The following is a 12908-nucleotide window of genomic DNA, read 5'->3' on the forward strand; positions in this document are numbered from 1 at the left end:
CCCTAAGTCTAGATGGGCTGCCGGTGACCTGGTAAACGCTCTCACATGTATGATGCTTTACCAAAGAAACATCTGACTTCATCCAGATGCAAATTTTAAAGATAACCAAATCACTAGCGACTGCAGGACTACAGTTAAACTAGTAATTAAGAAAAGTACAAAGGGTATAATAAGCATCTGATCACTTAACCTCTTAACGTCCATCGAGACACCCAGCTTGAGTTAGGTTTGTGATTTTGGTTTGGGGTTTATTCAATGTCCACGCATTTTTATACTTACCTGTAAAACATTTAGGAACAGGAAAAACAAACATGTCAAAATGTGTGAGACTGTTAAAATGTAATGTAATCTGTTATTTTCTTAAAATCTGCCTATCTGGGCGCTGGTTTAGCTGGGTGGAGCGGGCTGCCCACGTGCTGTGGGGATGACGTAGAGGCCTGGGTTCAGATCTGCCCCGGGGCCATTTGTGTATCTTCATGCTTGGTTTCTTGTCTTCTCTCCATTACACTGTTCTATCACAATAAAGGGTAAAAAAAAAGATAAACAAATAAAATAAGTCTATTTAGCTTATGGCTAAAACAAGTTACCCCTAACCCTACACACGTGATTCAAAGGATCCTGATATTAACTAAAACTTGACATTTGCTTCAGACACAGTAGCCGCTCCATCACATGTGCTAGGTTTTTGCAAGAATGAAGTTAAAATATGCAACACTCTAGTTTTTGTGCTGTTGGAAAAGCTCTCACATCTGAGTCGACATCCAGGAAATAATCCAAGACTCTTTCTCACAGCATCCACTGTCTCTAATAGGCCTGTTTTCACTGGAGTTTGACGTGCCACAGTAGGAAAAGCACAGGTGTAGATAATAAAATTAATGATGGCTGAATGCCATTTAGCTGCTTCAGTTTCAGGGTTCTGGTATTGTGCATGCTGGCTCCCTGTCACACTGTGGCAAATCAAAACGCCTGCTGTGAAAAGGGCCTATTTTCCTAAAAGTCAGTCCAAGTTTTTAACATTTTGAGCATGTGATTTTAGATTCTATGCCAGCAGCCTGAAGGATCAACACTTTAGATTTTTTTATAGCTCTTTAAAATTCACAAAACTGTAATAGAAATCCTTTGGTTTCCTTTTAGTATCACAGGACAAGAAGCATGCAGATGCAGGCATTTGTTTATATTTTGTATATATATATAAACATGTGATTTTTTTCAGTTCTTTATGCATTTTCTGACGCTGATTGGCTCACAGCGTAGTGAGCAAATTCTGTGCTTTTCATCAGCCAATACCCAAACCCTCCCCATCAACACCACCCAGGCAGGTGTTTCTAATCAAACCACATTATCGTCTGCAATCTCCTTGACATTTAGGCTGTATGTAGGTTTGCAATAAGGATAATGGCACGTTCGCTGTGACTGATTGTATCTCAAGCTTCAAGTCTCTGACATTTGATTATCATACGGAAATAAATTGGAAAGAAATGGCATCCCGAACGGTTTGGGGGGGAAAAAAATAAAACAAAACATGTATCACTCGGGTGTTCTTTCTGAGAGTAATCTGCAGGAATGTAAGGTGCGCGCGATTTGTAGTGAATGGGCTCAAACATGCAGAATCGCTGGTCTGATCCTTCACAGACAGGGACAGACGGAGCAGCTTCTCTGACCACACAGAGGGTGACAAACATTTGAGTCACCGCCAGATGCTGTTTGTTTGTTGTGCCGTTCATGTTACTGCACTCTGGTGGCGCTCCGAAGTACAGCAGGCTAACGTCCAGCCCTCTTTGTAACTGCTTGTCACCCTGTTGTCGTTTTCTGTTATTCGTGCATGTACAGTGACATGGTGCTTCTCCCTCTTCTCCACCCCTCCCCGCACACTTTCACTTGCATTACCTTTCTAATAAAAACATCTCTTTCTCCCCCCTGTCTTTAATCTCACTCACATTACCACACATTACCCTCCTTTCTCCCTCCCATCCTGGTAATCTCCTTCCCCTTAGAAGACAGGAAGCTGTTTGTGGGCATGCTGGGAAAGCAGCAGACGGACGCCGATGTGAGGAAAATGTTCGAGCCGTTCGGCAGCATAGAGGAGTGCACGGTGCTCCGCGGGCCTGACGGTACCAGCAAAGGTAATAATGTGAAACACATCCAACATTAAGGCTGAACATTCCCACCACAACATGCACAGTCCCAGGATCCAGGAGGATATCTGAATCTGGATTTTTTTTTCTTTCTTGGAAGCATTGTTATTTTATTCTTCTCACATTGGAGCAGCATATTTGAAAATATGACAGAAAATGTCCTGCATCACAGTGCTCAAGAGTCCTTTCAGAAACTCCTGAACCAACTTCCAAAGTCAATTACTTCATAGTTTAGCTGAGCATCGCCTCTGGTAAAATATTCATGCAAATCTGCTCATATTTTTAGATTAATCCTTATAACAAGCAAACAAACAGGCAAACTGATGCAACCATGCACATTACATTCTTGGTGAAGGTAACAGACAACCTATGCAAGACTCTGACGGCTGACAGGGGCTCCTCAGCTAAACAGGTGGAAGTATAAAGTCCAGGAAGTCTTACTAAATATAAAATTATGGTGAGCAATGGCTATGTGTTAGTCTGCTTTTATTATACCACTCTTTGTCTCCATGGTTGTCCCTGCATCATTTAATATCTAGCAAGACTTCCTGGACTTTTTTTAGTTGATAAACGGCAGACGTATTACAGAAAGATACAGTATTATTCACAGAAACGACACATTAGCAGCAAAACATTCATCCATCTATGTTCATTAGGTAAAAACTGTTCTCCCCTCACATTTAAAGAGCTACAAATATGAACTTTGACTGTATTTACTGTTATACTCTCTGCTGGTCCTCCCCTGTCCACAAACTCTACTACTCTACTCTAAATAGTCTGAAGCCTCATCGTTTAAACATTTAAATACTTAAATATTGCTTAAATGGATGCAATTAGCCGTGTCGTATCATCTTATTTCTATTACCCCGGATGGCTTAGCTACTTAAAAACCTAAGCAATAATTCATATTTGTCCCACTGAATAAAATCATCAGCAGTAAGATGATTTTGCTAAGCTATGCTCTCCACAATTTACAAAAACAGCCTTTAGTGGAGCATCCTTTAAAGCCACTGGTTGCAGCCGGATTCCCGGTCACGACTGTAGAAGTGTGGGCTGACTTTGTTTAACCGTTTGTATTTAAATCCAAAGAATAAAGCTCGCAGCACGTTGCAACTCCACCGTATAAATGACTATTGTCAGTAACAACAATGCTAATGATATTTTCCATGTAAATCAAAGTCCGCGACAGTTCAAACACAGAGGCTAGACTTTTCTGCGTTTGCTGCACGAGGCACGACTAATAGTGCAGTAGGTTTTATTGGTCATAGCTAATGATGCGTTTGGTGGTTTACGGGCTGTGATTGATGAAGCAATGAATGTTCTGTGGACCATGCTTAATGGTGCCACGGTAACAGATGAAACACTAGATGCAAGATGGCTTCTAATGTATATTTAAAGGGAAGCGTTTTTGTTATAGTGTGTGTGAGTGTGTGTATGTGTAAGAGAGGGGCTGTGCTTAATGATGTGTCATTTCACGTAGGGTGTGCATTTGTAAAGTTCCAGAGCAACGCAGAGGCCCAGGCCGCCATCAACGCTCTGCACGGAAGTCGTACTCTACCTGTAAGTCCACAAAATACACTCTTTCTCACACACATACACAAACACACTCATGCTGCACATGCAGCATGGTTACACAAATTCAAATGAACCCAGCAGACGCACTCAGATGCTCCAAATCCAGTCATTTAGAGACTCATAGGGTGACTCAGCTAATGGTCACCACTTCTCCTTTCTGTCCCCCTCCTCCACACATACACTCACACACAATAGAGGACACACTCTTTGTAAAATGCGGTCATGATTTATCTCTGGAGGTCTTACTGCAGTGTGGCTTGATGTAGGGCGTCAAAATTAAAATAAAAACCTATTTGTTTATTTAGTTTATGTCAGTAATGGATCATAAAATGTGCTCATCTAAGTCAGGACACAATGTGCTTTGAGCTAATAATAATACGAACACAAGCCTTTATTAAACACATCCATCCAAAAATGTTAAGCAATTATTTTCAGACCTTTTCTGGGTCTCTATGCTCAGACAAAAACCTTCTGTTTGTGAGGACCAGCCAATCAGAATGTTGTCTAAAAGGAAGACTTAAGGAAGACATAAATAAGGATTATTTTGCACTGTGGATCATGCAAAGCTGGGCTCTGCACTATGAAGCGAGTTCTTTTTTCTGATATCTGCATTCGCTTCACCTAGCATCACCAATCAGGACAAGCGGTCACTCAAAGCTGGTTATCAACTTCTAAGCCAACCGAGGCTTTCCCTGCATGTTCACGTGATAGAAGACGGACCAGCAGCCTCTGACCAATCACAATGATGGATACATGTACTGATTTCACAAAGGGAGATAAACTCCACTATGGGGAAAATATAAAGAGGTTAACGACACAATACAGAGTGCTGCAGACAAATCAGCATCATAACTGTGTGTGAGAAGAAAAGAGCTGTCCAGTAATATAGTATTAAGTATGCACTTTAAGCACTTTTAATCAGTAAGATTGGAAAAAATCTACTGTATTAATCAAGTTTAGCTTGGAAAGAAAGCTGGCACAGATGGTGACTGTAAGTTTACAGACTTTTAAATATCACAACTTTTATGTAAGACACGGGAGAATCTGATGGATTACAATCCAGTAATTCAGTATGTTGGATAAAGCTCTAAGTTCCCTGCTCATCAGGGAAAGACAAAGAAAAACTTTAAACCCTCTGCAGGGGTTTGAGGGATCGTTCAGGGAAGACAAAGCTACTTTTCAGAGAATTGATTGATCAGTAGGTGGTGATTTCACACCTGTTCATCTCTGATCTGGAGGAGGTTAGGTTTGGCAGTAATAAGTTACCATGGCGATGAACCCCTGGTAAGAAGTGAACCGGTTTTGTAGTACTGAAAACTCAGGCTTAACCCTGAAGTTACTCAAGTAAGATGGAATCTTGCTTCACAGTGCAGACCTCTGGTCTAGTAGACGTCAAGAATAAAAAATATGAGCATAACAGCACTTTAAATATTTACACCACTGTACTTGTGTAAAGAATTAGGCAAATTACTGGATTTTAAATCTGTGTGATGTTCTATGGCGATGATGTCTGGTAGCTTTTAGTCAGGCAGTTTAAGTTTAAGCATAAAAAAGGTCATTTCACTCATTTAGAGTACAGTCTCAGCTCTAACTCGGTCACTCCAAGGAGCATTTTGTCTTTATTTGAATCTATAGTGGATCTAATTGGATGATTGTTATCATCATTCTGCTGCATCGCAAAACTTTAAATTTTAGCTGGACGGTCACCTAGGCATCATCTTGTGAGAGGGATTTCTATTTCCTCCTCTGTGATGGCGAGCTGTCAGGTTTTCCGTCTCTTCACTGGTATTCATTATCCTCTCTTTAGGACAGAAGTAGCGCTGGCTGCTCTTCAGAAATATTTTAAAGTTTTCTTTGTAGGTCCACAATAACATTTGGAGTTTCTAGGTGGCAAACTCCAGGCATGGAGCCATGTGGGTTGGATTTTTTGGGGGTTTTGGGGGGGAGGCAGCAGCGTTCTCTGTGTAATGCTCCATGCAGCCATGCACTGTGAGGGAGAATGGGAAATGAACATAGAAGTTAAACAGCTCCAGTGACTCATTTAAGCCATTAGTTTCTTATTTTGGGCTTTTTTTTTTTTTTTTTACGTCAATGAGTACTCTGGGTTTTTCCTTTGGAGTCATTTAGCTGTGCACCCGCAGCCCTGAGTCATTGGCTTGTCAAACTGTGGACTGATAAATGTCTGTTTTTGTTTTATTTTGTTTGTTTGTTTTCTAAGTTTACCTTGCAGCCTTTTGCAGTTTTACTCGAATCAATCATTTCCGATCGTGTGTTTTCAGAGATCTATTTTTCAGATTAAAATGTTCACTTAGCTCTAACCTCCAATCTTATTTGATGATTGCACAAAAAGCTTTTGTCAGTGTCATTAGCCTTGAGCTCCACAAACATCCCTCTAGACACTACACTGAGTCTTTGAGTGATGCATTCATTGTGGAAAATGTATGTGTAAGGTAAAAATATTGGATTCTAACCAGTTTTGTTAGGATGCAGTAAGAAATGCTCAGAGTAGCGGTGGTAACAGTGGTACTCTTACCACTGTGCGTGTTTTAACCTCTTGCTGATGTTGAGCGTTGATGTTAAAAGCATCAGACAGATGGAGTTTTGATTTTTCTGCCTTTTCCTCCGCAGGGCGCCTCGTCCAGCTTGGTGGTAAAGTTTGCAGATTCTGAGAAAGAGCGAGGGCTCAGGCGGATGCAGCAGGTGGCCTCCCAGCTTGGAGTCATCAGTCCCATGACCCTGCACCTCGGGGCCTACAACGCCTACACGCAGGCCGTGAGGAAGACCCGCAGACATACACATCTCACCCAAAACACACACTATCTGTCATGAGAGCACTACAACATGTTGCTGAAAATATTTATTTTGATCCCAAAATATCAAAAGTGAACTTTTTTTGTGTAGTTTCTTTTAGTGCTTTATCCTTTGCACTTTGTTTTCTCTATCTGGCTTTCTCATCATCATCTTTGAGCTATTTTAGTGCAATGGAAGATAAAGGCACAGAAATCATCCTTTAATCCCCCAAAAAACCCATAAAAGAAAAAGCTACTCGAGAGACGCTTGAGTTGTAATGTTCTATTCAAGCATTTTATACTCAAAATTTCCAAAAGAGATGTCTCATATGATATTAAGATGATTATAATTGGGAGGGGGGAAAAAATCTCAAATAACAATATAAAGTCATCGTCGCTAATTGACCATTTACTGCAAATGGTTTCAGATTTGCCTCATTTACAGTTGTTCAGATTATGATGTTTAACGAGGCCTCTCGAGACTTTTACTCATGATTGATGTGTTTGTAATTTAGTAAGAAAAAAGGTCACATTAAAAACAAAATTTTAAAAAAATGCTCAATGGAAGGGTAATTTAGAGAAATTGCAGGTAAAGCTCGAAGCTAGACAAAAACGAAGGCGGGGTTCAATAAAATTCTTAGTTTACAGCTCAGAGATGTGAATGAAGAAATGATCCAATCCACTGAATGTGTTTTGATTCCAATCTTGTCAGTTTCTCTTATCGGTGCTGGCGCGCATTTCTAACAGTTGCACGTTGCAGAACGGTGACGTCAGACTCGTGGCTTTTGCACGACTGAGTCAGATGCGCGCCTTCTGTTTCTACATGGTGTTCAGAGTCAGAGATAATAAAGCAGCTCTCTCGATGCTGCCACAGTCTTCCCACACAGGAAACCAAATAGGGATCAGGAAGGGAATCGATAAGGAATCTGACCTATAAGCAGAATCAATAATGCCGCTGGGTATCGATAGTCTTGTCAATATGAATCCTTATTACAGCTAAGGTGAAGAGCACACAACGTGAACTAAAGACTAATTATTCCCATGATTTGATCGTAATGAGGGATTATAACCATCAGGAAGCAATTTTTCCTGATGACTGAGGTCACTAGGCAGAGTGCTCTGCGGTGCTTCGATGTACCCTTCAAACATATAGATTCATGTTTTCTTTTTTATTGAAGGAAAACGTAAAACAAAAAAAGCAAGGGAGAAAATGAAGAGACAAAGGGATTTAAGTAAGAACGGGGAATTTTCTTTTCTTTTTTTTGTTCTCAATGACTGCTGGTGGAGTCAGGATGGGTCAGAGCACTGATACTTGGGAACGTTATAGTATATTTTCTTCCCCCTGTACAGCACCTATTTATTTCTGCTTCCTTTAAAGTAAGACTCTTGACTTAAGCCATCACATGGGAGGTCACTAGACTCTGCAACAACCCACATCAGTCCCCCATCTGTCCCCTTCTAGTCCCTTGGGATCCCCCAAAGCTATTTTAGGCTGGTCTGACTTAGTCTCACCAATGAGATCCATTTATTAGGTGAATTAGTTAGATAAATAAGTAATGGAAATAATAATTATCATCATTTAAAATAAATAAGTCAAAGAGAACCTATTATACTCATTTCCATCTTCACATTTTAATTCCTGGAGTTTATTACAGCAGCTTTGTGCTGCCTCTCCATTTATCCTTTCTCTTGTATAAACAGTGTTAACTCTGATCTTCGAATCTTTTTTTTTTTAATTAGATTGACTGTCCAAGTGATCACATGATTTGGGGCAGCAGGAGCTTTTTAACATTGCTATAACTTTTTTTGACATCATATAGAGCCGACAGTTGGAATAAAAGAATACAGAAAACGAGGGAAAATATAATGTGTCTACCGTTAAAAATATTATTGCAGGCTCCTTATGTTCTTGTAGGGTCTTTACCTTACAATATAAAACAGTTTGAGGCGAGTGTTGTTGTGATTGAATTGAATTGAATTAAAAATATTAGATTGCTGAGTTGAGCGTGTAGATTATCAACGTAAGCCCTATGGGGCAAACTGGAGTCCCCATTATAACTCATTTTTCAATTCACTAAATAAAAGTGACCGATGTTGCAGATGCATCTATTAAAAGCAGTAAAACATGTTATTTTACTATCATATAGACCAGTGTACAGGGCAATAAACAAGCCTTTTGCCAAGCTGATGTAGTTGGTAATGTCAGTTAATTTGAAAATAATATAAACACTTCAGGAAAAGGAGAGTTATGGGCCTTTTACTGCTTATTTATTTCATCTGATAAATATTATTGATTGTTAATTTGGTGACCTCTGGCCTCTGTCATTCTGCAGAAGTCCACGAGATGAAATGTTGAACATTTTGCTTTGCAGTAAATGAAAATGAATGTCTGTGTAATTTAATAACAATAATAACAGTCAAATTTTAATAATAGTGAATAAGAAGAGGAAGAAAATATACATCATCAATCATCAAATATTGCATATTGATTCCTTATTGAGGCTCGGGTCTGGAGATGTCACAGTAATATTAAACACATCAATTTTAGTGACTGAATCTCATTATTGGAGCATGTTGATGAGGGAAATCTGAACAACGTGAGTCATTTCTAATCTGCACAAATCGCTCACTAAATGTCTGATGACGAGCCTCCGCACAGCGTCTTCATGCTTTAAAAGTCTGCTGGTGTTTCTGTACTTTACAAGTCTGAGAATACACACTAATGGCCTCTGCACACCGAAACACGGACTCTGAACTTACTCTAAATGTCAGTTTTCCCGACTCCCGCTCCTCAATCCATCACAGCCTCTCTCTCTCTGTCCTCCAGCTGATGCAGCAGCAGGCCTTGGTGGCGCAGTCGGCCTACCTCTCTCCTGTTGCCACCGTGGCTGCAGTTCAGATGCAGCAGCTCGCTGCCCTCAACCCCAGTGGCATCATTGCCACGCCGATTGCATCCATCACCCCGTCCTCAGGTAATGAGAGGCAGAGATGTCTGGCCTTGATTAGATTTCTGCCTGAAATATGAGGGCGGATATACAAGGAGAGGTGGACCAGAGAGGACAAAATTACAAACATCTATTCTGTACTTTTTTCCATTCTGTCTCAAAGTTAACTCTTACTTTTTAAGGTAAAATAGGAGTAGGAGGTGTATTTCACTTACTTATACAGTTTATATACAGACTGTATATTTAAATAAAGGTGGACTTTGCCAGGATAAGCGAGTGATTCACCTGCTTTTGAAGCCAACCTTAAGTGGTCGTTAGATTCAAAATTTTCAACCCTTAAAGTTGCTGCGTGGTTTATTTAAGACTTCTGAAAACTGGTAACAGTCTGCTGGCTACGCTTCCTTCTGTTTAAAGAATCGTTTCTATGTACTGATGATATAAAACCTCAAATTTGATTGAAAGTAACTAATCAGTCAACCAGCTGTCATTACATTTGCATCAGAGGTTTCTATTGGTGCGTGAAAGTACGTGACATCACACCCTCCTCTCACCCACTGAAACAATACAGATCTTTCATGCACTGTAACCGCAAATCCAATTCCAAAAAGGTTGGGACGCTGTGTAAAATGTAAATAAAGACAGTGCAGTGATTTTCAAATCTCATAAACTCATATTTTATTTAGAGTAGAACAAATGAAATGTATCAATCAAATGTTTAAACTGTGCAAAAAGTGCAAATTCTAAGAAAAAAAAAAGCTCATTTTGAATTTGCTGGCAGCAGGATGTCTCAAAAAAGTTGGATCAAGGCCATGATTACAACTGTGTAGCATCCCCTCTTCTTTTAACAGCAGTCCGTAAACATCTGGGAGCTGAGCAGACCAGCTGTTGGACATTTGGAAGATGAATGCTGTCTCATTCTTGTCTGATGGAGGATTATAGCTGCTCAGCAGTCCAGTTTTCCATTTTAAATGAGCTTTGGCCCAGGGAAGATGAGTGTTTCTGGATCATGTTCACAACAAGCCTCTTCTTTGCATGATAGAGCTTTAACCTGTGCTCACAGACAGTGATTTCTGGAAGTATTCCTGAGGCCGTGCTGTGATTTCCATGACAGAATTACGCCTGTTTTTAATGCAGTGCCAGAGTGCCCAAAGATCAAGGGCATCCAGTGCTGATTTTTGTCCTTTGCACAAAGACATTTCTCCAGATTCCCAGACTCTTTGGATGATATAATGTACTGTAGATCATGAGATCTTCAGAGTCTTTGCAATTATATGTTGAGGAACATTGTTCTGAAATTGTTCCACAATTTGTAGACCTCTGTCTGTCCATCTCCTGAGAAACTCTGCCTACTAGCCTGTTGTGAAATGTTCCTTTTTAGTACAACTTACTTTTCCAGCCTTTTGTTGCACCTGTTTTGTTAAGTTGCTGCTGTTAAATTCAAAACAAATTTTTTCTTAAAATGATTTTCCCAGTTCAAAAATTAGATGTTTTGTATGTTCTATTGTATATGATTTATGAGACTTGCAAATCATTGCATTCTGTTTTTATTTATATTTAACAGAGTGTGTTTCTAGGACCTATAAAATAGAAATTAATGCCCTTACTTTGAAATCATCTGCAGGTACCAGCACTCCACCCTCCATTGCAGCTACACCTGTTCCTGCTCTGCCTCCACCAATCGCAGTGAACAGCTACCCATCTGTGCCAGCACCACCCAACGGCCAGCCAGCTACAGAAACCCTGTACACTAACGGGGTTCATGCCTATCAAGGTACAGGCATCGCATCCTACACAGATTACAGCTGTATCCTTAGATTCACAAACCTCTCGTGTAGCATTCATATAACATTAAATATATCAAATAACATTGATGATTTTTTTTCCTAACCACATGTTCGCTGTGTTACAGCTCAGAGTCCTGTGCTGGACCCCCTGCAGCAAGCTTATACAGGCATGCAGCATTATACAGGTGAGAATCAGGATTTACAGTGGCACACATGTCCAATATAATGTAATAAATTCTTAATAAATAACCATGTATTTATAGAAATGTATTTGTGGTAGAGAAGTCATTGTTTGTGTTAGAACAGGGACAATTACAAACTTCAAACTGATGTGATCCCATTGCTGGACTCTGTTTTTGTAGATTTAGATTTAAGTAAGAACCTTTTCAGGTTATGAATGCAAATCACAAACGTACAATCAAATGCAGCTTCAGTACCTTTTGGATTTCAGAACTGCTGCATGTGCAAAGAAGAAATTCTCATTCAAAGTCAACACATGCACATATATTACAAAGTGTAAATAACCTCCAGCACTATAAAGTGAGTCACACATCACAAACTTTATGCAAAACATAGCCCAGTTTTAGCAAACCTGTAGGTGGGGGTGCAGCTCTGTCAGATGTTTTAAGTGAAAAATGATTAGTGTGCAGTGCTCTGCTTGCATCGCCATCGCCATCGCTCTCGGCTCACCTGTTCCTCCTCTCCATCAGCCACCTACCCTGCTGCCTACAGCCTGGTGGGACAGCCGTTCCCTCACCAGCCCACGCTGGTGGCCCAGCAACCACAGCAGCCACAGCAGCTGCAGCAAAGAGAAGGTAAACTCAAAATGGGGTTTTGCATGTTTGGCTAATTTCACACAAGCTTTACATCACAGAAGACCATCAAAATGTGCTGCTGTTTAAAAAAAAAAGAAAAAAGAAAAGGCTCTAATCTGTTCTTCAGTTCTGGGTATCATTTTTCATTATGTTTTATAAGTTGGAACTGCATAGTTTATAACAATAAGGACAGATTGTATACCTTTTTTAAAAAGTCCATAAAAGCCCGAATGTTATCGGCCATTTAAACTGGCCACTTTGTTAGGTACACCTTGCTAATAATGGCTTGGACCCTGTTTACCCTTCAAAGTTGCCTTAATTCTTCATTTGATACATCAGCAAGGTGCTAGAAAAAATTCCTCAATTTTGTTTCATTATAGCAGATTTGTCAGCTCTACATCCATGATGAGTCTCCCATCCCAGAGGCGGTCTATTGAACTGGGATCTGGCAGGTCATTTGAGTGCACTGAACTCTACCAGTTTTACAATTTGAGCTTTATAACTAGTGCGTTATCCTGCTGGAAGCAACCATTAGAATATGGCTACACTGGGACCCTACCAACTGAAAGTTAGAGCAGAAATCAAGACTCATCAGGCAACCTGTCTGTGGTACACTCAGGCTCATTTAGGGAAATTATTATATAAAATAAGGATATATAATAAACTTTGAAAGCACATTTGTGTGTTGAAGCAAAAAATCCGATTTGTAAAGTCTGCTCCTAAAATCTGTATTTTTTTAATATGCACACAAAAAAGGATGACATAAACATAGCAGACAAAGTCTGTGTAGCTGGAGGTAGTTTGGCACAGACAGAATTATATGAAAACAGAGGGAAAAAACGGCCATTTTCACTGACCGCTTAAC

At 40.0% G+C, this 12908-nt stretch overlaps 1 protein-coding gene across 4 annotated transcripts in view; it reads left to right on the forward strand.

Annotated features, from left to right (window-relative positions):
• The window catches only part of celf3a (cugbp, Elav-like family member 3a), a 36920-nt gene that overhangs the window by 19413 nt on the left and 4599 nt on the right, over positions 1 to 12908 (forward strand). For 2 of the 4 annotated variants that reach the window (XM_039606089.1, XM_031738754.2), the window contains 7 exons: positions 1995 to 2123; positions 3616 to 3695; positions 6339 to 6482; positions 9327 to 9471; positions 11066 to 11215; positions 11354 to 11413; positions 11939 to 12043. In XM_039606089.1, the coding sequence (XP_039462023.1) occupies positions 1995 to 2123; positions 3616 to 3695; positions 6339 to 6482; positions 9327 to 9471; positions 11066 to 11215; positions 11354 to 11413; positions 11939 to 12043 (813 nt within the window). The remainder of the gene's footprint in view (positions 1 to 1994; positions 2124 to 3615; positions 3696 to 6338; positions 6483 to 9326; positions 9472 to 11065; positions 11216 to 11353; positions 11414 to 11938; positions 12044 to 12908) is intronic. The other 2 variants (XM_031738753.2, XM_039606090.1) reach the window with 1 other exon arrangement.

Source organism: Oreochromis aureus, linkage group 22 (assembly GCF_013358895.1).
Source record: "Oreochromis aureus strain Israel breed Guangdong linkage group 22, ZZ_aureus, whole genome shotgun sequence".
In the NCBI taxonomy this organism is placed as follows: domain Eukaryota; kingdom Metazoa; phylum Chordata; class Actinopteri; order Cichliformes; family Cichlidae; genus Oreochromis; species Oreochromis aureus.